Source organism: Leucopleurus acutus, assembly GCF_964270905.1.
Source record: "Leucopleurus acutus genome assembly, chromosome: 9".
In the NCBI taxonomy this organism is placed as follows: Eukaryota; Metazoa; Chordata; class Mammalia; order Artiodactyla; family Delphinidae; genus Leucopleurus; species Leucopleurus acutus.
The window spans coordinates 13,093,494-13,118,655 of record NC_139144.1 but is presented as its reverse complement, the minus strand read 5'-3'; the positions used below and the strand labels follow the sequence as shown (position 1 = coordinate 13,118,655).

Sequence of the window (25,162 nt, the reverse complement as noted above, 5' to 3'; positions counted from 1 at the left end):
CTGGTGCACAGGGCACACCCGAGCATAGCCCCAGACGCCTCTACAGGCCCGGGAGCACAAGCCTAGGGCTCCCCCTCCCCTGTGGACGCGCGCCCTCGGCCCACTCGCGCAGGGACAGGGCAGGAGCTGGGTTGCAGACACTGCCCGGACAAGTTCACAGCCAGTCCTGCGGGTTCCGTAGGCCAGCGGAGTGCTGGGGCCATGCAGTCCCCGGAGCAGGCGGAAGGCGGGACCCCTCCCCTCACCCCACTCCGCCGCCCCGTTTCTCCTCCTCCTTCCCCGGCTCCCTCCCACCGCGCCCCCGAGTCCCGCAGCCGGGCAGCCAATCCCAGCCGCGCTCCTGCCCGGCTGCTCAGGGTGGTGGCACGGAGCCCGCAGGCGGCTTGGAGAGCTCGAGCTTTGTGCCCAGCGGCAGGTAAGGTGCGCGGCGGGATCTGGGTCGAGTCGGGCTTTTCTAAAACCGTCAAGCAGGAGCCTGAAAACTGATGCTAGTGCGAGAGCCGGCGCGCGCCCCGCTGCCGGGCCCACGAGCCCTCGGCGCCGCCCACCTCGCCCTGCCCGGGCCCGGCGCGGAGCTGGCGTTCTGGAGGCTCCGCTGGCCCGGGGTCCCGACGTGCTCCCCAGGGAGGGCCTGTCTCAAGTAAACAAAGACCAACTACTAAAAACATTATATCTATGTTTCATTTGTAAAATGGTGATGGTTTGGGTTTTTATGCAGAGGTATTCGGCTCCTGCTGCTGGCTTGGCCGGAAGGGAATCCGGGAACCCGCCGCGCTGGGGTTGTGCTCCTTGGTAGGAACCCTGCGCAGGTCCCTTAAGCTCTCCTGGCCGCGCTCTCCTCTTTGGAAACTGGAAAATCTTATTATTTCAGATGTTGTTCTGAGGGTTACATGAAGTAAGTGCACTCTTAAAAAAAAAACTAAGGCTGAGCTCGCAGCAACAACAGGGTTACCTAGACACAACTATTTCAAAGTACTGATAACCCTGAATTGTTCCACAAAGGAACTAAGGTAGTTTACAACAACATCACGTAGAATAGTAACAAGTCAGCATAGAATAAATATAACCAGATATTGGGAGCAGAGGTAATGTAAGACAGAAAATAAGTCCAGGGGAAAAAAATAAAGTGTGAACTTGCTGTGAAAATGGAAATGTTCTGCATTTAATTAATTTACACTTAAATAGTGTGTCTATATGGAAAACAATATGGAGGTTCCTCAGAGAACTAAAAATAGAATTATCATATGATCCAGCGGTCCCACTCCTGGGCACATACCGGGACAAAACTATAATTCAGAAAGATACGTGCACCCCATGTTCATAGCAGCATTATTTACAATAGCCAAAATGTGGGAACAACCTAAATGCCTATCGACAGGTGAATGGATAAAGATGCGGTGCATATATACAATGGAATACTACTCAGCCATAAAAAAGAGTGAGATAATGCCATTTGCAACAACATGGGTGCAACCAGAGACTATTAGACAAAGTGAAGTTAAGTCAGAAAGAGAAAGACAGATACCATATGATATCACTTATATGTGGAATCTAAAATATGACACGAATGAACCTACCTACAAAACGGAAATAAATTCACAGACACAGAGATCAGACTTATAGTTGCCAAGGGGGACGGGGAGGGAGAGGGATGGACTGGGATTTGGGGGCTGGTAGATGCAAACTATTACATTTAGAATGGATAAACAACAAGGTCCTACTGTACAGCACAGGGAACTATATCCAGTCTCCTGGGATAAACCATAATGGAAAAGAATATTTAGAAAAGGAATGTATTTATGTGTATAACTGAGTCACTTTGCTGTATACCAGAGACTGGCACAACATTGTAAATCCACTGTACTACTTCAATTTTAAAAAAGTGTGTGTCTAGTGGCTGCCTTATAGGAAGGACATTGCAGGTCTATATTGTTTTTCTACTTGAGTCTCAAATTTGTCTCTAGGAAAGTGAACTTGGTCATTTGCATTGTTCCTGTCATTTGAAACATACTTCCTTCATTCATTCCTCAAATATGAATGGCCTTGGAGGAAGCAGAGCCATTCCTTATAATTAGCTAGAAAGACAGTTTTCTGTACTTCATTATTAGAGCACCCTGATATATTATCATGTGAAAGTTTACTCAGTTGAGGAACTGGGGCTGGGAGGGATGGAGTCAGTGAATATGGCATAATTTATAACTTTTTTTTAGAGTTTTGAATAAAAATGTTAACTTACCTTTATAGGAAAATTTAAAATATCTAGATACGCAAAAAGAAACAATCACTAAAAATTTCACCACTCAGAGACATAATTGCAGTTAAGATTTTGATGTGTATATTTCCAGACCTTGGCCCCATGTAGCCATTTTAGTTTCCTGGTAGGCCCCAAGGTATCAGCTCCCTCCAAGAAAGGAAAATCCAGGCTGGGGGCAAGGGTCACTTTTACCTTAACCTTTGGACCTCTCAGGCCAGCACCTGGCCCCATCCAACACGGTCACCGTCTCCCTAATCCTTCTCTCGTACTTCTGCCAGTGGCCTGGCTTTGGGGCAGTGGTTATAGGCATCTGAGAGAGCATTTCGGAGAAGAGGAAAGTCACAGCTGTGGTTCATTCCGCATGAGGAGTAATCCAGGGTTTCTCATCCTTGGCCCTGTTGATATTTGGGGCTGCATAACTTTGTTGGGGGAGGGCCGTCCCTTGTATTAGAAGATGTTTAGCAGCATGAGGGCTCACACGCCCCCCCCCCCACTTCTCATCATGACAATCAGCAGTGTTGGTTGAGACCACTTGGGTTAACGGAAATTGCTAAATTATTCATGACGTGCACTAAAGAGGTTCATATTCCAGTTTGCACGTAGGAGAAGGACTGAGATCGAAAGAGAGGCATAGCTTAAGCTAAGGAAGCTGTTTAGTCCTGGCTGTACGATTCGCTTACGGTGAGATTTTGGTGGGCAGGTATATCAGTTAGGATGGAAACAGGAAAAAACCACAAAAATGCAAGACACTTTTGAGGGGATTCCATAGAAGGGGGCGTAGGATTTGGGGAACCAGCAAATGACCGTGCGACACCCGGGGAGGACGGCCGGCGGGATGCCATCCCCACGCTGGCCGGAAGGGGCAGGGAAGGGACTGGGATACCAGAGCTTGGAAGTGGGGGCCGGGTGGGTGGGTGGGAGAACTGGAGGAGGAGCCGCCCTCCAGGGCTGCTGTGGCCCTGGCAGAATGCAGACACTGTCAGAGCAGCAGGCCAGCAGATGGGGGATAAGTTCACCAGCCTCTCCCTTTGTTACGAGTTCAAGTTCGTACTGCTCAGCCGCATGACAGGCCACTAAATTGAGAGAGAAAGTGTTAGGGCAAGGAATAGCAGCTTTTTGGGAAAGCCAGCAGACAGAGAAGATGGTGGACTTGTGTCCCAAAGAACCATCTTACCCCCAAGTCAGAATTCAGGCTTCAGAGGGGAGGGGGTGTAGCAGATTGTTGCGAACTTCTTGGTGGGCCAGACAGGGAAGGGGATGTTCTTGCAGCTGTCCAGATAGGTCTGCTGTAAACCTCCAACAAGAGGAATGTGGTTCTCTGTTGTGCAACTTTTTATCTCTGTATGAATGAAAATTGTTATACCTTTAAAGGTCAAGCCTGGGTGGCAGAGCCTTGAGAATGTGCTCTCATGTATATTTCAGGCTGTAGGCAACATTCTTTTACAAAGAAGTAGAGCCAGCATAAGGAAGCACAGGCAGCAGAGTGCAAAGGTGAGCGCTGAAGGAATAGATCCAGTATGGAGTCAGGTTTGTTCTTCTCTGTTACACCTTTCCCCTCCTGTACCCACGGAGCTCCTCCTCTGGCCAGTCCCTAGTGGAAGCTGGTGGGTGAAGCAACCCAGGTGATGCAGCCTGGGGAGGTCAGCCAGCTCCCGAGGGGGTGGGAGCAGGGCCGATGGAGAGCCCCCAGAACCACCAGTAGCGTGTGATCTAAAGTCTTCTGCCTCTGTAGAATGAAAGTTTGAGGGCTCTAACTCTTAAGGGGGAGGAAAAGGAGATAGGCAAAAAATGTTTTTGAAAATTAAAACATGTAACACACGCAGGGCACTGCTGCTTCTGACCTCTGACTCTGTTTCAAGCACTAAGGTCAAGTCGTGCTGTTTTAGCTACTGCAGGATTTTTTTTTTCCAGCTTTACTGAGGTCTAATTGACCAAAAAATTCTGAGATAAACTATACAGTGTGATGATTTGATATACGGATACATTACGAAAGTATTCTCTCCGAGTAAATTAACATACGTTTACTGGTTTTGGTTTTGGTGAGAACATTTAGGTTCTACTCTCAGCAGATTCCAGTTATTCAAGACAGTGTTATCAACTATAGTTACCATTAGGTCCTCAGACCTTATTCATTTTGTAACTAAAAATTTGTGCCCTTTTATCAGCCTCTTCCTATTTCCCCAATAGCCCAGCCCCTGGGAACTACTTTTCTAATCTCTGTTTCTGTGAGTTTGGTGGGTTTTTTTTTTTTCTTTTAGATTCCACATATAAGTGACACCATGCAGTATTTGTCTTTCTCTGCCTGGCGTATTTCACTTAGCATAATGCCATCCGGGTTCACCTATGTTGTCAAAAATGACAAGATTTCCTTCTCTTTTAAGGCTGAATAATATTCTATATGTTGTCGTCCCTTGGTGTCTGCAGGGGATTGGTTCCAGGAGCCCCCGTGGATACCAAAATCCTTGGATGCTCAAGTCCCTTATATAAAATGGTGTAGTACAGTGAATATAGTTGGTTCTCCCTATCTGTGGATTTCACATCCTCAGATATGGAGGGCTGACTGTATATGGGTCACATTTTCTTTTTCCTTTCATCCGCCAACGCTTAGCTTGTTTCCAGGTCTTGGCTGTTGTCATAATGCTGCAGTGAACGTGGGAGTACATATATATCTCTTCAAGGTAATTATTTTCTTCCCTGTGGATATATACCCAGAGGTGGGATTGCTGGATCATACAGTAGTTCCGTTTTTAATTTTTTGAGGAATCTCCATGCTGTTTTCCATAGTGGCTATACCAGTTTACATTCCCATCCACAGTGCACAGAGGTTCCCCTTTTTCTACACCCTCACCAGCATTTGTTAACTCTTTTCTTTTTGATAATGGCCATCCTAACGTGTGAGGTGATTTCTCTTTATGGTTCTGATTTCAGTTTCCCTCATGATTAATGATGTTGAATGCTGAAAACCTTTTCGTGTACCTGTTGACCCTTTGTATGTCTTTGGAAGAATGCTTATTAAGTTTCTCTGCCCATTTTAAAAAAAATTTTTTTGGCCGCGGTGCGTGGCATGTGGGATCTAGTTCCCCGACCAGGGATCGAACCCATGCCCTCTGCAGTGGAAGTGCAGAGTCTTAAGCACTGGGCCGCCAGGGAAGTCCCTCTGTGCATTTTAAATTTGCGTTTGTGGTTTTTGCCATTGAGTTGTATGAGTACCTTGTATATTTTGGATATTAACCCCTTATCAGATATGTGGTTTGCAAATACTTTCTCCCATTCCGTGGCTTCCTTTGCTGTGCAGAAGCTTTTTACTTTCATGTAGTCCGACTTGTTTATTTTTATTTTTGTTGTCTTTGCTTTTGGTGTCAAGTCCAAAAAAATCATTGCCAAGTCCAATGTGAAGGAGCTCACCCTTTACGTTTTCTTCTAGATTTACAGTCTCAGATCTTAGGTGGCGCCGTACAAACTTTAGGATTGCTTTTTCTGTTTCTGTGAAGAATACCATTGGAATTTTGATAAGGATTGCTTTGAATCTGTAGATCACTTAGGGTAGTATGGACATTTTAATAATATTCATTCTTCCAATCCATGAGCACAGAATATCTTCTCATTTATTTGGGTCTTTTTCGATTTCTTTCATTCATGTCTTACAGTTTTCATTGTAAAGATCTTTTTTTTAATCGAAGTATAGTTGATTTACAATGTTTTGTTGATTTCTGCTGTACAGCAAAGTGATTCAGCTATACATACATATACATTCATTTTTTCTGTATTCTTTTCCATTATGGTTTATCACAGGATACTGAATATAGTTCCCTGTGCTATCCTTGTTTGGCCCAGCCTTTCTTACCTGTTTTTTTTTTTCTTACCTGTTTTGATGTAGATATTTTCTCATTCACCAGGTATGTAGGAGTCGCTAAGCTAGTTTCTGGATCTCTTTCAGAAGGGATTGCTCCCAGGGTAGCTGTACATTCAGTGTGTCTGTGGCAGAAGGGGAGCTCAGGAGCCCTCTCTATGTTGCCATTTTGGTCAAATTTACTGCAGGATTTCTTTAAACTTCTTAATCCTGCATATTCCAACTCAGTTGTGCTGCTTGGTGCACTATTATAAAACATATCTTTGCTGGTGCCTGAATAAATAGTTGGATATTTTCTATATATCTTGTACAGAATGATTTTTCTTGTAGCTTAACTGTTTACTTTTTTTTTAATCATCACAGAAACCACATTATAATACCTCAGAGTTTGAAAAGGCCTTACAGTTTCTCACCTGATATCTGAGAATTTGCAGAATCTTAAAAAAAAAAAAAATGCTTGAAAAATATATACATGTATCAAATTATCATAGGTACAGCTTAAACTTATAGGATGTTATCTGTCAATTACATCTCTATAAAGCTGGAAGAAAGCGGCATAGGAAAACAAAATAGGCACAAAACAGCAGAAAAGCATCATATGCTCAGTGTAGAGCATAACATGATTTATGCAGTTAACATCAAGGTCACAAATAACACACTGTGAAATCTTGCTTATAAAAAAAAAATCTTGACTGATCTGCTAAGGAAAGAAAATACATTCTTTCTAGCGAGCTTTTAAATTGTTAAAGACAAAAGTTACATTTACAGGGATTCCTTCTGGGTGGAAGATTTATATTCCTTTGGCCCCCACCACACACACTTGTCATTTGTGCTGTGCTCGGATGTTCCAGCGGTTTGTCGTTTCCAAAAGCACTTGGACAGAAAGAACTAGTCTTTCAGCAATAGGAGACCAAGGTTTGGACCTGGACTTTCTGGGGGATCAGTGCCTAATGACATGTATGGGCCCCCCTGGAATGTCCTGGTCTCACCCCACTTTTAAAATTTAGTTGCACTGCAGTTGCATTGTTTGCAATTATTTGAGTTAATAAGCTGCTCTTTTAAAGAAGGGACACACCCTGGTAAGCCTAAATACAGGATACCAGATGTTCATTCCTTAGTAAGAGTGCTTTGACTCCTGGTATAACATTTCTCTTCTGTTATATCAAGCACACTCTCAGTAAAAGGCAAAAGGTTTTGAAATGGCCACGAGGAGGAACAGAAGGTACATGGGGCAGGTGGGAGGGGCTTGAAAGTTGGGGTGGAAAGGACAGTGGCTTCTGTTTGGAGACAGTGCCGCGGAGAGCTTCACCTGTTCAGCACTGTTGTGCCTGGCGTCTCAGGGCAGCAGCTTTACTAGCTCTGATAACCTGAGCTTTGTCCTAGTTCACGTGTGTCTGTCTGCCCCTGAGAGAACCAGAAGAGAAGCTAATAACCTCCAGTTAACCAAGCCAAACATGGAAGACAGCTAAAGCAAAGGAGAAGAAAATAATAGAAGTGAGTTAAAATTTCTGGCGCATCAGCACTGGAAGAGTGTGTAGGGGTCATTTAACTTTGTCTGAGCTCATCCCCCCCGACCCCCAGCTTTTTCAAGGTGCAGGAACCAAGTTGCTCAGAGACCATGTGCCCTGGCCTCTGTCACAGAGCTAGTGGGTACCCAGGCCAGGTTTAGAACTAGTCTCTTTTTTAAAAAATTTGTTTTATTGATTTACAATGCTGTGTTATTTCAACTGTACAGCAAAGTGGTTTAGTTATACATGTATGCACATTCTTTTTCATATTCTTTTCCATTATGGTTTATCACAGGATATCGAATATAGATCCCTGTACAGTAGCACTGTGTTGTTTATCCATTCCATGTATACTAGTTTGTATCTGCTAACCCCAAACTCCCAATCCATCCCTCCCCTACACCCTCTTCCCCTTGGCAACCACAAGTCTGTTCTCTATGTCTGTGAGTCTGTTTCTACTTCGTAGATAAGTTCATTTGTGTCACACTTTAGATTCCACATATAAGTGATATCATATGGTATTTGTCTTTCTCTTTTGAACTTACTTCACTTAGTATGATAATCTCTAGGTCCATTTCCCAGAGGGTAGCTTGTCTGCTGCAGGAGATACGGGGGAAGGAGAAACCTATTTGGAAACGCTTTAAACAGGTTATTTATGCAAAAGTGTTGACTTTTTTCCTTTAACTTTCTAGTGAACCACTGCAGCCTGAGCTGTTGTTTGTAATTACGCAGTAATTCAGGAACTAACTCGAGATTCTTCTTTTTTCTTTAAGTGGCTTCCCCTAGAGAGGCACACCATATATTTCTGGGTGGAAGGCTGAATCCTAATTTAATTTACAAATTTGATGCAATCATAGGCACAGTTCCTATGGAAAATTTTTTTTTTTTCTTTAACTTGACAGAGCTGTTCTAAACTTCATCTAGAAGTCTGAGCAAGCAAGACTAGATAAGAATACTGAACAAGTTAGTGAGAGAACTTGAACTACCAGATAGCAAAACATATTGTAAAGCTACAGTAAACAACATATTACAGGCATGGGAAGCCGGGTCAGTGGCACAGCCCAGAAGGTGAAAGAAAGAATAACCATATGCATAAGAATTTAAGTATGAGCCACTGGGGGAAAGAATGAAAGAGTCAGTAAATGATGTGAGAACAACTCAACTATCTGGGAAGATTACAGGAGAGTCTTATCTCATGCCATATACCAAAATATAATTTAGATTGATTAAAACTAAACATATAAATAAAGGGGAAAAAAGTTAAAAATCTAAGTGAAAATTAAAATGTATATATAAGCCTTTCTAAACATAATACTAAAAGTCAGAAACTTAAAGCCTTTTAGGCTTTTAAATATTATTAAAAGTATTTTCAATATTGTTAAAAATATTAAACCCTTGAAATAAAAAACAAACCAAAGTAAATCTTCTTGCACCCCAATGTTTATTGCAGCACTATTTACAATAGCCAAGACATAGAAGCAGCCTAAATGTCTACCAACGGAGGAATGGATAAAGAAGATGTGGTACATGTATACCATGTAATATTACTCAGCCATTAAAAAGAACAAAATAATGCCATTTGCAGCAACATGGATGGACCCAGAGATTATCATACAAAGTGAAGTTAGTCAGAGAAAGACAAATATTATATGGTATCACTCATATGTGGAAGCTCATTTAAAAATGATACAAATGAAATAATTTATAAAACAGAAACAGACTCACAAATTTCTAAAACTAACTTAACGGTTACCAAAGGGGAAACGTTGGGGGAGGGATAAATTAGGAGTTTGGGATTAACATACGCACACTACTGTATATAAAATAGGTAACCAACAAGAGCCTACTGTACAGCACAGGGAACTCCACTCAGTATTCTGTAATAACCTATATAGGTAAAGAATCGAAAAGAGAATGAATATTTGTATGTGTATAACTGAACCACTTTGCTGTACACCTGAAACAAATACAACATTGTAAATCAACTCTACGCCAATAAAAATAAATAAATAAAAATAAAATACACTAGAGTACAGGGGAAAAAAGTAAATCTTCTTGTTATAGGGTTAGGTCTTAGATCTTTTCTTTTCTTTTTCTTTGCGGTATGCCGCCCTCTCACTGTTGTGGTCTCTCCCATTGCGGAGCACAGGCTCCGGACACGCAGGCTCAGCGGCCATGGCTCACGGGCCCAGCTGCTCCGCGGCATGTGGGATCTTCCCGGACCGGGGCACAAACCCGTGTCCCCTGCATCGGCAGGCAGACTCTCAACCACCAGGGAAGCCCTAGTCTTAGATCTTTTAGAATGTATTAAATGTAGAATAAAGTTCTCCCTGGGTTCTGTTCAGACTTTAATGGGTCTTGGCAGGACAGTAGGGAGGAAGGGAGAGATGTGTGATGGGCAGGGAGGGTGCTGAAAGGTGGCCTGGGGTTGCTGCCTACCCCAACAGTGCCATCTTATTACAAGGGAAGTTGAAAGCTGGAGAAGGAGTATGGAAAGAATCCTGGCCAGGATACCCCTGTTGAACGTGCTTTATAAGTAATAATGCAATTCACCCTTGGTAATTGACCGCTGGTGCCTAAGGTGGTAAGGTTTCTAGGTGGGGTCCTTTCTCATCCATGTGCATCTCTGCAAATTGGTTTGTTTTGTTTTGCATTCCCAGATTCTGTGGGAAAGGTAGTAAAGTTCATAAGTAATGTTTTATTGACTTTTTATAGGAAACCTTTTCTGGAAGTTGTTATTAGAAAGGGAAGGCAAGCAACAGTAATGTTTCTACAAGAACAAAGGACTCAGGGCAATTTAGTGATTTCTTCTGTGGGGACTGGAGACAGAATTGGAAAGCAGTGGTTATTACAAGATACTGAATATATCAAGAAGAAGATGTGGCACATATATACAATGGAATATTACTCAGCCATAAAAAGAAACGAAATTGAGCTATTTGTAATGAGGTGGATAGACCTAGAGTCTGTCATACAGAGTGAAGTAAGTCAGAAAGAGAAAGACAAATACCATATGCTAACACATATATATGGAATTTAAGGGAAAAAATGTCATGAAGAACCTAGGGGTAAGACAGGAATAAAGACACAGACCTACTGGAGAACGGACTTGAGGATATGGGGAGGGGGAAGGGTGAGCTGTGACAAAGCGAGAGAGAGGCATGGACATATATACACTACCAAACGTAAGGTAGATAGCTAGTGGGAAGCAGCCACATAGCACAGGGATATCAGCTCGGTGCTGTGACCGCCTGGAGGGGTGGGATAGGGAGGGTGGGAGACACAGAGGGAAGAGATATGGGAACATATGTATATGTATAACTGATTCACTTTGTTATAAAGCAGAAACTAACACACCATTGTAAAGCAATTATACCCCAATAAAGATGTTAAAAAATTTTAAAAAAAAAATTAAAAAAAAAAGAGTTCCCTGTGTTCTACAGGAGGTCCTTGGTTATCTATTTTACATATAGGAGTGTGTATCTGTTGATCCCAAACTCCTCATTTATCCCTCCCCACCCATTTCCCCTTTGGTAACCATAAGTTTGTTTTCTGTGTCCGTGAGTCTATTTGTTTTGTAAATTAGTTCATTTATATATTTTAGATTCCACATATAAGTGTGATATCTTATGATATTTGTCTCTCTCTCTCTCTCTCTCTGACTTACTTCACTTAGTATGATCATCTCTAGGTCCATCCATGTTGCTGCAAATGGCATTATTTCTTTCTTTTTTATGGCTGAGTAATATTCCATTGTATATATATGTACCACATCTTCTTTATCCATTCATCTGTTGATGAATGTTTAGGTTGCTTCCGTGGCTTGGCTGTTTTTTATACATATATATATATATATATATATCACACATCTATGTATAATATATATATAATATGTATGTATATGTGTATATATAACTAAATCACTTTGCTTTACACCTGAAACTAACACAGCATTGTAAATTAACTGTACTGCAATTAAAAGGTTAAATCTTGAAAAACACATTTTTAATTAAAAAAGAAAAATGGGAAGCAGTGGAATTGCTTGCTTACATTTGGAATTTTAATAGATGTTGCTAAACTGCCGTCTGTAGAGATGATACCTACCTATAGTTCCCCAGTAATAGGTAGGAGTTCCCTGGTGGTCCAGTGGTTAGGACTCTGAGCTTTCACTGCCGGGGCCTGGGTTCATTCCCTGGTTGGGGGACTAAGCTGTGCGGCAAGGCCAAAAAAAAAAAAAGAAAAAAAATCAGAGATATTTGACCAACATGTGGCAAATGTTTTGATCTCTGTCAGTGTGACAGGGCATCTAGGTAAAGTTATTTCACAACTGAGGTTGAGCACTGTTTTAAGAGTCACCAGATTTTCCTTTTTTGGGAATCAGAGAGCATTTTAGAGCTGGAAGAGACCTTAGAGATGAGGTCCAGCCATTCAGCCTCCACATGGAGAACCTCTTTGGCTGTGGTCACTTGGTTGGTCCGTGACTGAAGCCAGACCAAACCCTAGGTCTTTTATTTACCATAATAGCTTTCCGGGTGTGTGTAAGACAGCCCTGGAAAGGTCTCTGGGGCAGTCTGGGTTTGGCTCCGTAGCCAGGAAGCTGGAAGTTACAGCACAGGGCCACAGCACCGTGGCTGTAAGGCCAAGTGCTTTAACCCACCCTGAACTTCAGACCCCTCGTCTGTAAAATGGAGTCAATATTAGCCTTTTTGCCAGGGTTTCAAGGAGTAGGGTTCATGTAGATAAAGCAGCTGACACAAGTTGTCTCACAGTTGTTACCATCTTCCTCTTATTTCGTTATCTGACTTCCCCACCCCACATGTAAGGGACACATAACACTACATTCTTTTTGTTTTGTTTTGTTTTATTAGGACACGGCCAGACCCATTTGTTACACGTTGTCTCTGGCTCTTCCCGTGCCTCTTTCTTTTTTTCTCTTTTTAAATAAATGTGTTTATTTATTTATTTTTGGCTGTGTTGGGTCTTCGTTGCTGCACCCGGGTTTTCTCTAGTCGTGGCGAGCGGGGGCCCCTCTTCGTTGCAGTGCGGGAGCTTCTCATTGCGGTGGCTTCTCTTGTTGCGGAGCATGGGCTCTAGGCGCTCGGGCTTCAGTAGTTGTGGCTCGCGGGATCTAGAGCACAGGCTCAGTAGTTGTGGCACACGGGCTTAGTTGCTCTGCGGCATGTGGGATCTTCCCGGACCAGGGCTCGAACCCGTGTGTCCTGCGTTGGCAGGTGGATTCTTAACCACTGAGCCACCAGGGAAGCCCTGCATCATTCTTTTAAGTATACAGAAGCATCCCTTCTAGTATGAGAGATGCCAGCCCCTTGGGGGTTGGCAGTGTTCTTTAGAGAAACATTACTGGTGTGATGTCCCCAGGGGGACCAGCGACCACCTGCCGGTGTCAGATCAGACACCGGCCTGGGTGTCCTCACTGGAGGGCACAGGGTAGTGAAGGCATTTGGGGAAGATGGGGCCAATGGGGCAGGAAGTGGGGGGAGAAGGGGGGTGGCCAGGGAGAGTGTCGGCAGGGAGTTTGGGGAGGTCCCACCAAGGTCCTGAACCTCTGCTTTTGTCTTCGCAGCTCCTGCAGAAAGGGACCAAGATGAACGCAGAGGTGAGTCCTCCAAAAGGACCTGTTTAAGGATGCTTTTTTCTGCAGTGTCCCTCATTTCTCCTTCACAGAGTGTCTCCTTTCCTCCAGAGTTTTCGGAAACATCAGCACAAACTTGAAAACATGTCCCCTCCTTCCTGCCACCACACATGGCTCCCGGTGATATGGGAAGAATTAGGCCCCTCTGAGTTCTTATCTGTGTCAGTCCAGCTTCAGTTAGATTAAGATTTATCTACTTCAGTTAATCCTGAAACAACACTCATGGGTTAGGGGTAGAGTGGGCTGGGCCCTGGGGGCTGCTGGGCCCTTGTGTTATTCTGGGGACACTTAACTCTGCTTACAAGGACCTTTCTCTGCATCGTCTCCCTGTCGTCTCACTTCCACTGAACCTGTTCTTCGATCCAACGAGATGCCTAGTCTCTTTGTCCCTCTGATTTTTCCTGACCAATCAGCCCCTCCTGCTCTCACTCCCTTCCAGGTCCAGCGTAGATCGTGGGGTCCATCTCTTCAACTGCTATTGTGCTCACATCTCCAACTCCTTTTCCGCTTGTCCCCTTGATGCCCCATGGCCAGCCCAGAGGCTGTCCCCACAGGATGGTGGTCTTGGGTGAGAGGCACAGCTTCATGCTGTTTGCGGCTGGCAGAGGTCTTAAAACCTCATCTGGGTGCTCAGCACACCCACCGGGCCCCCTCCGTAGCCCCAGGCAGCTCTCTTTCCCTTTGCCCGAAACAGCCAGGTCTGGTCTTCCTCACTCTTCCCAGCTCCCTCCTCACTCTTAGTACGTGGGTCACCTTTACCTTACGGAGAAAAACTGGAACCATCAGCCATCATCTCTCTCAATTTCGGACTTCCTGTTTGGCTTGTTCCTTTTTTCATAGTGGAAGGGATGCTTGTCAGTGACAGAGCTCCAGGCTGCGAGTACAGGAAAACACAGTTTAATGTGGTTTTTAGCCTGGAAGTTCAGATGCAGGGCAGGCTTCAGGGCGGGTTGATCCAGTGGCTCAGCCACATCTTATCAAGGATGTCCAGGATCTTTGCATCTCTCTACTCTCATCCAAGTGTTGGCTTCATCGTCGAGGTAGTGCCCCTCAGGGTTCTAGGATGGCTGCCAGCAGGGGCTGGGACTACATGCTTCCTCATTCGCTCTGAGCGGGAGAAAGACGTGGCTTTCTGCAGCTCTCCAAGAAAAGTGGGAACCTTCTTTCCTGAAGCCTCCACCAAACTCCTGCTTAGGTCTTGCTGGCCAGAACCAGGTCACATGCCCATTCCTGGACTAATGACTGTGTCAGAGGAGCCAGGATTTTGCCAACTGGCTTAGACTAATCAGTCCCACCTGGTGCAGCTGCCCCCTCTACCCCAGGGCTGGATCTGGGAAGAAGGAAGGCGAGTGGACACTGGGAGAGGACCCATTGCATCCCGTCCCAGACATTTCTGGTGAAAGCATATTGACTGAAAAACACGCACACCTAAAAGTTGAGAATTATGTTTTATTCTGCTGACTTACGGAGGACTTAAGCCCGGGATATAGCCTCTCGGGAAACTCTGAGGGACTGCTCCAAAGAGGTAAGGGACAAGCCAGGATATATAGGGTTTTTTGCCCCCCCAAAAACCCCAGGCAATTGGAACATCAAAAGATTACTGTTAAAGGAAAACAGACATCTCAAGTTAATGAAGTTATCACTTTTCTGTGTATGGGAAGATGCAAGAGTCTAGGCTTATTGAAATCATTCCTTTGATAGGCAGCTTAGCTATCTAGGGTGCCTAAGAGCAGTAGCCTGCTCTCTCCCATCCTGAGTCCCCTCAGGGTGCACCCTGGGGGCAGCTGCGGTGGCTGAGGGCTTGATGGCCTCAACAGCCTTTCTTTACTGAAATGTCCACACTCTGAATTGCAGACTCTGCCGCCTGTTCAGACCTTGTACCACCTTCCTGATTACCTCCTGGACCAGCTGCACTGTTGGGCTCATTTCTACTCGATCTTTCCCATCAATATTTCCAGCTGCTTTAGTTTTTACTTTCTTCAGAACAAAGCAACACATGAGGTCTTGTCGAGCTACCGTAATCCTATTTTTCTCATTCCCTTCAGAAACTCATCTTTAATAGTAGTTTTTTGATATAATTCAAAAAGGTACGTGCACCCCTATGTTCATAGCACTAGTCACAGTAAACAGCCTAAATGTCCATTGACAGAGGAATGGAGAAAGAAGATGTGGTGCATATATACAATGGAATACTACTCGGCCATAAAAAAGAATGAAATAAGGCCATTTGCAGCAACATGGATACAACTAGAGATTATCAGACTAAGTGAAGTAAGTCAGAAAGAGAAAGACCAATAGCATATGATATCACTTACATGTGGAATCCAAAATATGGCACAGAGGAACCTATCTTCAGAACAGAAACAGACTCACAGACATAGAGATCAGACTTGTGGTTGCCAAGGGGGAGGGGTAGTGAGGGAGGGCTGGACTGGGAGTGTGGGATGAGCAGACGCAAACTATTATATCTGGAATGGATAAACATAAACAACAAGGTCCTACTGTATAGCACAGGGAACTCGTCAACATCCTGTGGTAAACCGTAATGGAAAAGACCATAAAAAAAGAATGTAGATATGTGTAAAACAAAAAAAATAGCTTTTAAAAAGTTTAGTTTTGTAATAATGTCAATACACAGACCTAGTGCAAAACTCAAAAGGTATACACAAGACGTTAAATAGTCAAAAGCGAGTCTCCCAGGTCCCCCATCCCCCCAGCCTCCTCCACCCCAGGGCTGGCCTCTGTTAACCATTTTCTGGGGCCTCTGCTGCCTTATCCGAAGGCCCTGGAACTCACTCTAATTCTCATGTTCTTGGAAGTTGTGAAAAAAAAGAGTAAAAACTTAGCATTAACATTAAGCTCATAGAACCTGGCCTGGTAAGAATTCTATCAATCATCAGCCACCCCTTCTGTTCTATAATTTTGACCTTTCCTTTGGTGCTTTTTTTTTTTTTTTTTTGCGGTACGCGGGCCTCTCACTGTTGTGGCCTCTCCCGCTGCGGAGCACAGGCTCCGGACGCGCAGGCTCAGCGGCCATGGCTCACGGGCCCAGCCGCTCCGTGGCATGTGGGATCTTCCCAGACCGGGGCACGAACCCGCGTCCCCTGCATCGGCAGGCGGACTCTCAACCACTGCGCCACCAGGGAAGCCCCTTTGGTGCCTTTTCTCTCTCAACCTTTTAAAAATATTCCCAGACCTTGGGTCCCCCTCTAACTATTCTGCCTTAAACACCCTGTGACCACCTTCTAGTGGTGGTGGTCACCCTTCTCACTACCCTCTCCTGTCTCATCCCAGGGCAGCCTGACGTGGTCCTCGCTGCTCCAGCAAAACTTCTCAGAGCTCTCTCTCTGGAAGTGATCCCTCCCTCCTGTGAATTTCCATCACCCTTCTTTTGTTACCTTCCGTCCTTTGACTTGGAGCAGAACCGTCTGTGTGCCCTGTTCATCTTCGCACCCCCATAGCAGCTGGCAGGATGCCTCCAACACCGCGTGTCCTCACTCTGGCAGTTGACTAAATGATGGGATGATTCAGAGACGGTTGAGTCATCTTGTGATGCATTCCAGAGCTTGGGTGGATCAGTAGAAACGTAGAGGAAGGAAGACTTGCAGAGACTTGAGGCTGGCTGGAGAGGGAGGGAGGAGCGGGGTCTCAGCCGTAATCAGCCCTTTGGTCTCAGAGGATTTGTCCAGTGCAGGAATGACTCCCAGGATTTCCAGCACGTCAAGCTGGGTGCCTGACAGAATTTGCAGAGCCACTGGCCTTTGCCCGGAAGTTCAGAGCACAGCCAGTCAGGTGGGGTGGGTGGTTGGAATCTAACACAGAACGTGATGATCCAGGTCAGGGCGGGACGGCCAGGTGGAAATGCCCGGTTTGCATTTCTTCCCAGGACTGGAGCTTGGAGGAGAGGAGGGCTCGTAGCGCATGATGTGGGAGACTTCAGCCTAACGGTGGTCCTGGAAACCTTAAGAGTGCGAGACACCCCTCCCCCACTCTGGGAACATGGGGAAAAGAGAAGAACAGAGGGACAGGCTTGAGCACTGGGGAATGTGCAACGCTAGGGCGCAGGAGGAAGTGTGAGAAGGAAACCTCGCCGTGAGACGAGGGAAGACAGGGAAGGAGCGAATTTAAAGAAGGTCCCCTTAAGTGTCAAATACGAGTTGAGGTCCAGGAGAATGCCGCTGAGGGAAGGCCCTTGAACTTGGCAGTGAGAAGATCTGAGATGCCCTGTGATACGGCAGAGAGGTGTGGTAGTGAAAACCAGCTTACAGTTGGGCTATAAGGGTGAGTGGAGGAAGCAGATGCGGCCCCGGGGATATGAGCAGCCGGCTGATTTGGGGGCAGTGGACAGGCCACAGGCAGGGACAGAGCGCACTGAAGACCAGGTGGCAGAGGCTGCCCAGCTCTGTAGCCGGAGCCCTAGGACAGGAGCAGCGAGTAAGCCCAAGGCTGTACAAACTGTAGAGCGCTCATCTGCTCAGAGCATCCCTCGGATTTTTATATCCATTTTAAGTGTTTGTATCTTGGATAACATGCATTCACATGATTGAAAATTTTAAAGAATTTAGAAAAAAAAAAAAGATTTACTCTGGGAAGACCTCTTCTCTCCCAGCTACTCTGTTACGCTCCCAGGCAACCAGTGCTACTGGTTTCTTGGCTATCCTTTCAGAGAGATTCTAAACATACACAAGTATTTTTTCCCTTCAGCTGCCTCCCCCCCCCTTGTTTTCTTTTTACACAAACTAGAGCACACATCTTACACTGATCTGTATTTTGCTTTTCTCAGCCAACAATATATCTTGGAGATCAGTCTCTTCCAATACATAAAGAACTTCCTTGTTCTTTTTTATAGCTGTGTAGCATACCATAATTATATAACCAGTCTGCTATTAACAACATATATATTATTTTCAGTCTTTTGCTGTTACAAGCAAGGCTGCAATAAACCTGGGTCATTTTACTTGCATATATGCTTTAGAAATGGGTTTCTCTGAGCAAAGAATATTTGTGTGATAAACATTTCCAAGTTGCTCTCCACAAAGGTTGCCTGTTTTTCTCTCCCTCTGGCAACATACGAATATGCCTGTCTTCCCAGGCCAGCCAGTGTGTTATCAAACTCACTGATTCTTGTAAACAAGTGAAAAACATAAGGTTGTCCTTCCTGACTATTTGAAATCTTCATACCCCCTCCTGGAGTGGAAACCCAGCACCTGCCCTCAAACCTCCCACCTTGAAGTTCTATAGTAATTTTACATTTTCTTCTACTCTCCTCACCTCAGCATAATTTTTTTTTCCTGAGTTGGCAGTGCATGTGTTTTTGTTTTTGTTTTTGCGGTACGCGGGCCTCTCACTGTTGTGGCCTCTCCCGTTGCGGAGCACAGGCTCCGGACACGCAGGCTCAGCGGCCATGGCTCACGGGCCTAGCCGCTCCGCAGCATGTGGGATCCTCCCGGACCGGGGCACGAACCCGTGTCCCCTGCATCGGCAGGCGGACTCTCCACCACTGCTCCACCAGGGAAGCCGCCATCCATTTACTTTTAATCTATATGTGTCTTTATATCTAAAGTGGACTTCTTGTAGACAACATATAGTTAAGTCTTGTTTTTTAATCCACTCTGACAATCTTTATCTTTTAACTGATGCATTTAGACCAGTAACATTCAAAGTGATTATTGACGTAGGTGGATTAATATTTGTTACTGTTTTCTATTCACTGCCTTTGTTCTTTGGACCTGTTTTTCTCTTCCACTCTTTTTCTGCCTTTTGTGATTTAAATTGAGCGTGTTATATCATTCCATTTTCTCTTTTTTCTTAGCATATTGGTTATACTTCCTTTTTTTATTGGTTGCTCTAGGGCTTGCAATATACATTTACAACTAATCCAAGTCCACTTTCAAATAATAACGATACCACTTTACAGATAGTGTGAGTACTGTAAAATAACATAATAATTCCATTCCTTCTTCTTGTCCTGTGTATCACTGCTGTTACTCATTTCACTTATGTATAAGCATACATAAGCATATAAATACATAAAGTATATACGTAAGCGTAAATAACTGAATACTTTGTTGCTGTTATTATTTTATTGTTATTTAGATCAATTAAGAATAAAAAAATAAAGTTTTTATTTTACCTTCACTTAATCCTTCTTCCTTTCTTTAGGTAGACCTGAGTTTCTGACCTGTATTATATTTCTTCCTCTCTAAAGAAATCCTTTTAACATTTCCTGCAAGATAGGTCTACAGGCAACAAACTCCCTCAAATTTTTGTTTGTCTGAGAAAGTCTTTATTTCTTCTTCACTCTGGAAGGATAATTTCACAGGGTACAGAATTCTAGGTTGGTAGTTTTTTTTCTCTCAACACTTTAAATATTTCACTCCACTCTCCTCTTGCTTGCATGGTTTTTGAGGAGAAGTTGGATGTAATTCTTATCTTTGTTCTTCTGTACGTAAGGTTGATTCCCTCTGGCTTTTGTTTTTTTCTTTTTTTTTGGCTGCATCACACGGCATATAGGATTCTAGTTCCCTAATCAAATTTGCGCCCCGTGCAGTGGGAGCACAGAGTCTTCAATACTGGACCACCAGGGAAGTCCCGTCTCTCTGGCTTCTTTCAGGATTTTTTTCTTTATCTTTGCTTTTCTGTAATTTGAAAATGATATGCCTAACATCATTTTGCAGGGGTGGAGGGGGGGTATTTACCCTGTTTGGTGTTGTCTGAACTTCCTGGACTTGTGGTTTGGTGTCTGACGTTAATTTGGGGAAATTCTTAGTCATTACTGTTTCGGGTATTTCTTGTGTTCTTTTCTCTCTTCTCTTTCTGGTGTTCCCATTACGTGTATGTTACACCATTTGTAGTTGTCCCACAGTCCTTGGATATTCGCTTCATTTATTCAGTCTCTGTTCTCTTTGCTTTTCAGTTTAGGGGGTTACTATTGAGATATCCTCAATTTCAGAGATTCTTTCCTCAGCCATGTCTACTCTACTAATAAGCCCATAAAAGGCGTTCTTTGTTTCTGTTACATTGTGTTTGATCTCTAGCATTTCTTCTTCATTCTGTCTTAGAATTTGCGTCTCTCTGCTTACATTGCCCGTCTGTTCTTGTATGTTGTCTGCTTTATCCATTAGACCCTTAGCATAGTAACCATAGTTGTTTTAGATTCCCAGTCTGGTAAATCCAACACTCCTGTTATGTCTGGTTCCGATGCTGCTCTGTCTCTTCAAATTGTGTTTTTTGTCTTTTGCTATGGCTCGTCATTTTTTTCTTGATCGCCAGACATGATGTATCCTGTAAAAGGAGCTGCTGTAAATGGGCCTTTAGTCATGTGGTGGTGAGATATAGGGGGAGGGGAAGCATTCTCCGGTCCCGTGATCAGGTCTCAGTCTTATAGTGAGCCTGTGCCTCTGGACTGCGAACCACACAAGTATTTCTCAGTTGTTTCTTTTCTTCTTCCCCTCTTAGGTGGAAGAGTATGGCTAGAGTGGGCTAGAGTTGGGTGTTTCCCTTCTCCCAAATGGAATTCTAGAGTAGTCTGGAGTTTTGTACAGTGGACCCTTACACAACACTGGGGTTAGAGATGCTGACCCTCTGTGCAGCTGAAAATCTGCCTGTAACTTACCGTCGGCCCTCCATATACACAGCTCTGCACCCACAGGTTCAACCAGCCGCAGCTGTGTAGTACTGTAATATTTACTTTTTAAAAAAATCCATGTGTAAGTGGACCTGCACTGTTCAAATGCATGTTGTTCAAGGGTCAACTGTTTTTCCCTTCCCTGCAGTCAGTTAGGGTCTGATAATTCCCCAGCACCTTAGGGTCTGGTTAGCTAGTTTCCTGTGAGCGCAGGCCTCATTAGGAAGAACGGGCATGCTCTGGTATATTTCAGAGTGGTGCTTTTTCCCCACTCCTGCTGGAAGCACAGGGGGAAACATCTCCAGTATTTACTGTGGGAACCTGGTCAAGCTCTTGGAGGTAAATCTCACAAAAATGAGAGGGTCTCCCCGTGACTGGGTCCCCCTGGAGTTTTTAGGTCTCCAAGTTGTCCACACTGAGCCCCCAGCAACTCATCCATTACAGTTCAGGCTTTCCTACTGGTTCTGGCGTCTGGTTCCTGTGGTCATTTCTCCTCTTGAACCTCTGCTCTGCTAAGTTATTCTCTTCCTTAGTCCCTCTGTCTCTCCAGTCTTGGGGGCAGTGGTTTGCCTTGTGTCCTCACCTCTCTTACGGATCCTGGAAGACTTAGTTTCAGTTAGTTTTTCAGTCTGTTTAGCTGTTTACCCATTATCAGGATGGAGTGGCAACTTCCAGGCTCCTTCCATGTGCAGTGGGAAACCAGAAGCCCTCACCTCTTTGATTTGCAGTTTCCTTTCAGAACATGCCTTGAAGAAGCCTCATGTCAGATAAGCAGGTGGAGGTAAAATGGTCTATCTAGCAAAGTCATTTTTCTCAAAAACAAAGTTCTTTCCCACAGAGGAACTCAGCTGTTAATATGTCAGCATTTTCACCCATATCTTGTCCCTTTGTGTCAGTTTTGCAAAGGAATGTTGTGTAAACCAAACTCAGAAGCACTTTCAGTCTGACACCATGCCAGCCAGGTTTTGTACACAAGTTTGTGTGTATTGTTAATTACTAAAATAGAAAAAGTAACTTGGCTTCTTACAGATAATGAAGCTGGTTCTTAACCTCATGGCTCTTTTAAAGCTAATAGAAACTTATGTTCCTGGTTATTTTCTGGAATGTAGTAATTTAGTAGTTAATCTTAGGAATACTGTATAGATTCAGCCTCATAAGGAGATTGCTTGTTTCCTTTTTTGGGTGAAAGAAGAAACAAATATTTGATCAGGCATGTGTGTTTGGGCTGTTACAGTACAGATTTCTCTAAAGACTGTCTTTCTGCTTTTCGTATATGAGACTGTCAGCAATTAAAAGTAAAAGGGTAAACTTGTAACCCAGAAGGTACTAACAGGGCTAAATTGCCTGTTGTCAGTTGGGCATTGTGGCCTCTCCTTCCCACATTCTCCCTGACTCAAGGAAGACAAGCCTGGAACTGCATTGCCCACTGGTCCATTTCATGTGTGACGTTGGCCAGTTAGAAGCAGACTTGGGAGATTTGGAAGGCCGAAGAAAGAGAGACTGTTACTGAGAGAGCACAGTTGCTTCTTCCCAGCTGCAGGCTGAAAAAGGCTGCAGATGCTTTCCCTGAGGTCTTGGCGTCCAGGCAAGCTCTTGAGAATGACTTGCTTCAGTACGGCAGGGAGATGGTCAGTGATGGCTTCTCTGGCTTTAGCTCCCCAGTGGTGGCAATGGTCATGTAACCCAGAGGTCCCCAACCCCGGGGCCGCAGACCAGTACTGGTCCACGGCCTGTTAGGAACCGGGCCACACAGCAGGAGGTGAGTGGCGGGCGGACGAGTGAGTGAAGCTTCATCTGCTGCTCCCCATCGCTCCCCATCATTCCCCATCACTCCCCCATCGCTCCACCATCACTCCCCCATCACTCCCCATCACTCCCCATCACTTCCCTATCACTCCCCCATCGCTCCCCCATCGCTCCCCCATCACTCCCCATCGCTCCCCCATCGCTCCCCCATCACTCCCCATCAGTCCCCCATCACTCCCCATCACTCCCCCATCACTCCCCATCGCTCCCATCGCTCCCCCATCACTCCCCATTGCTCCCCCATCACTCTTCATCGCTCCCCATCATTCCCCATCACTTGCATTACTGCCTGAACCACTCCCACCCACTGTCCATGGAAAAACTGTCTTCCATGAAACCAGTCCCTGGTGCCAAAAAGGTTGGGGACCGCTGATATAAGCCTCTAATTCCCCGTGTTAAAACTCTGTGCTTAGAACACATTGAATGCTTTCTCTTTTCCAGACTGAATCCTGACTGGTACCTTGAGGGGTTTATGAGTAACCTGACTGGTACCTTGAGGGGGCTGTAAGTTGTGGAACAACAGTAGTACAAAGTCTGGGAGAGAGGAGGTGGAAGTAACCTGTTGGAAGGTTCTCATGTGTGAAATGGTACGATGTTCTCTTAAGGCGGGCTGTGCTAAGTAAAATACGTATCATATAAAGGCCTTAATAAACCACTAAAATCGTTACAGCTACTAGCCACCGGGTGAGATTAAATGGAATCATTGGCAATACTTTATTCATCTGAAAAGAAGTCAGAAGAAGAGGGAAAGAAGCACAGATTGGACAGATAGAAGACAACAAGACAGTAGATTGGAACCCCACCATATCCGTAATCATAGGGTAAATTGTTGAAACACTTCACTGAAAAGCAGAGATTGTTAGACTGAATAAAAAGCGAGACCTGACAATATGCTGCCTACAGGAAACTCACTTCAGATATGAAAGCACACATTGGTTAAAAGTGAGGGGTTGGGGAAAAAAATGTACTATGCTAACACAAATCAGCGGAAACTGGGAGTAGATTGATGATATCAGACAAAATAAATTTTAGGGCAAAAAATACTACCAGGAATAAAAGGGGTCATTTCAGAATGCTAAAGTGGTTAATTCATCAAGACACCATAACCACCCTAACAATTTATATTCCTGACAATAGAGCTTTGAAATACATCAGTCAGAAAGTGATAGAACTGTAAAGAGAAACACACAAATCTACAATTATATTCAGAGATTCTAGGACCTATCAATGATTGCTGGAACAGTAGACAGAAAATCAGTAGGTATATAGAAGACTTGAATAACATTACCTACCAACTTGATCTAACAGACCTATGGGACAGTCCAGCCAACAACAGTAGAATACACATTCTTTTTAAGTGTGCTCAAAACGTTTACCAAGACAGACCATATTCTGGATCATAAAACATGTTTTTAAAAATGTAAGGGTTCAGGACTTCCCTGGTGGCGCAGGGGTTGAGAGTCCGCCTGCCGATGCAGGGGACGCGGGTTCGTGCCCCGGTCCGGGAAGATCCCACGTGCCGCGGAGCGGCTGTGCCCGTGGGCCATGGCCGCTGAGCCTGCGCGTCCGGAGCCTGTGCTCCGCAACGGGAGAGGCCACAACAGTGAGAGGCCCGTGTACCGCAAAAACAAACAACAAACAAAAACTTTAAGGGTTCAAATCATTTAAAGGATGTTCTCTGACTGATATTTCTCTGGAATTAAATGAGAAACCCGTAGTAGAAAAATATCTGGAAAATCCCTAAACATCTGGAACTAAATAACATACTTCTGAATAATCCACTGACCAAAGAGTTCATCACAAGGGAAATTAGACAGTATCGTTAACTGAATGAAAATGAAATCATGACACTTCCCAGTTTGTGGGGTGCAGCTAAAGCACTGCCATCACTTACAGGGAAATTTATAGCACTAAATGTCTGTTTTTGAAAAGAAGAAAGTTTTTGAATGAATAACTTAGATTCCCAACCTCAGAGTTTTTTTTAAAAGAGCATATTAAACCCAAAACAAGCAGAAAGTTTGAAGTAATAAGGATAAGAGCCGAAATCAACGCAACAAGGAAACAAAAAACAATCAAGAAAATCGGTGAAACCTAAAGAGAGTCTTTTGGGGTTTTTTTGAGATCATTAGAATCGATAAAACTCTAGCCAGGCTGCTCAGGGAAAAGAGAGAGAAGACACAAATTACCAATATCAGAAATGAGACAGAGGCCATTACTGCAGATTCTACAGCGAGTTAAAGAACAATAAGAGAATACTGTGGATACCTTTATGGCTAGAAAGAGTAATTTAGATGAAATGGGCATGTTCCTTGAAAGACTCAGACTTCCTAAGCACTTTGAAAAAGAAGTGGCAACCTGAATGTGTATATATTCCAACTATACCTATTAAATAAATAGTCTCTGTAGTTGAAACCTTTCCACAGAGAGGAATTCTGGATTGAAGAAGCAGGCTGCTCTGATGTGAACT

General features: G+C 44.3%; 1 protein-coding gene across 1 annotated transcript in view; it reads left to right on the top strand.

Moving 5' to 3' along the window:
* Nucleotides 1–341: 341 nt before the first annotated feature.
* Nucleotides 342–25,162, top strand: part of BLVRA (biliverdin reductase A) — a 54,787-nt gene continuing 29,966 nt past the window's right edge. The window contains exons 1-2 of the mRNA XM_082846029.1: nt 342–415; nt 13,194–13,226. Coding sequence (XP_082702155.1) covers nt 13,215–13,226 — 12 coding nt within the window. The 5' untranslated portion in view covers nt 342–415; nt 13,194–13,214. The remainder of the gene's footprint in view (nt 416–13,193; nt 13,227–25,162) is intronic.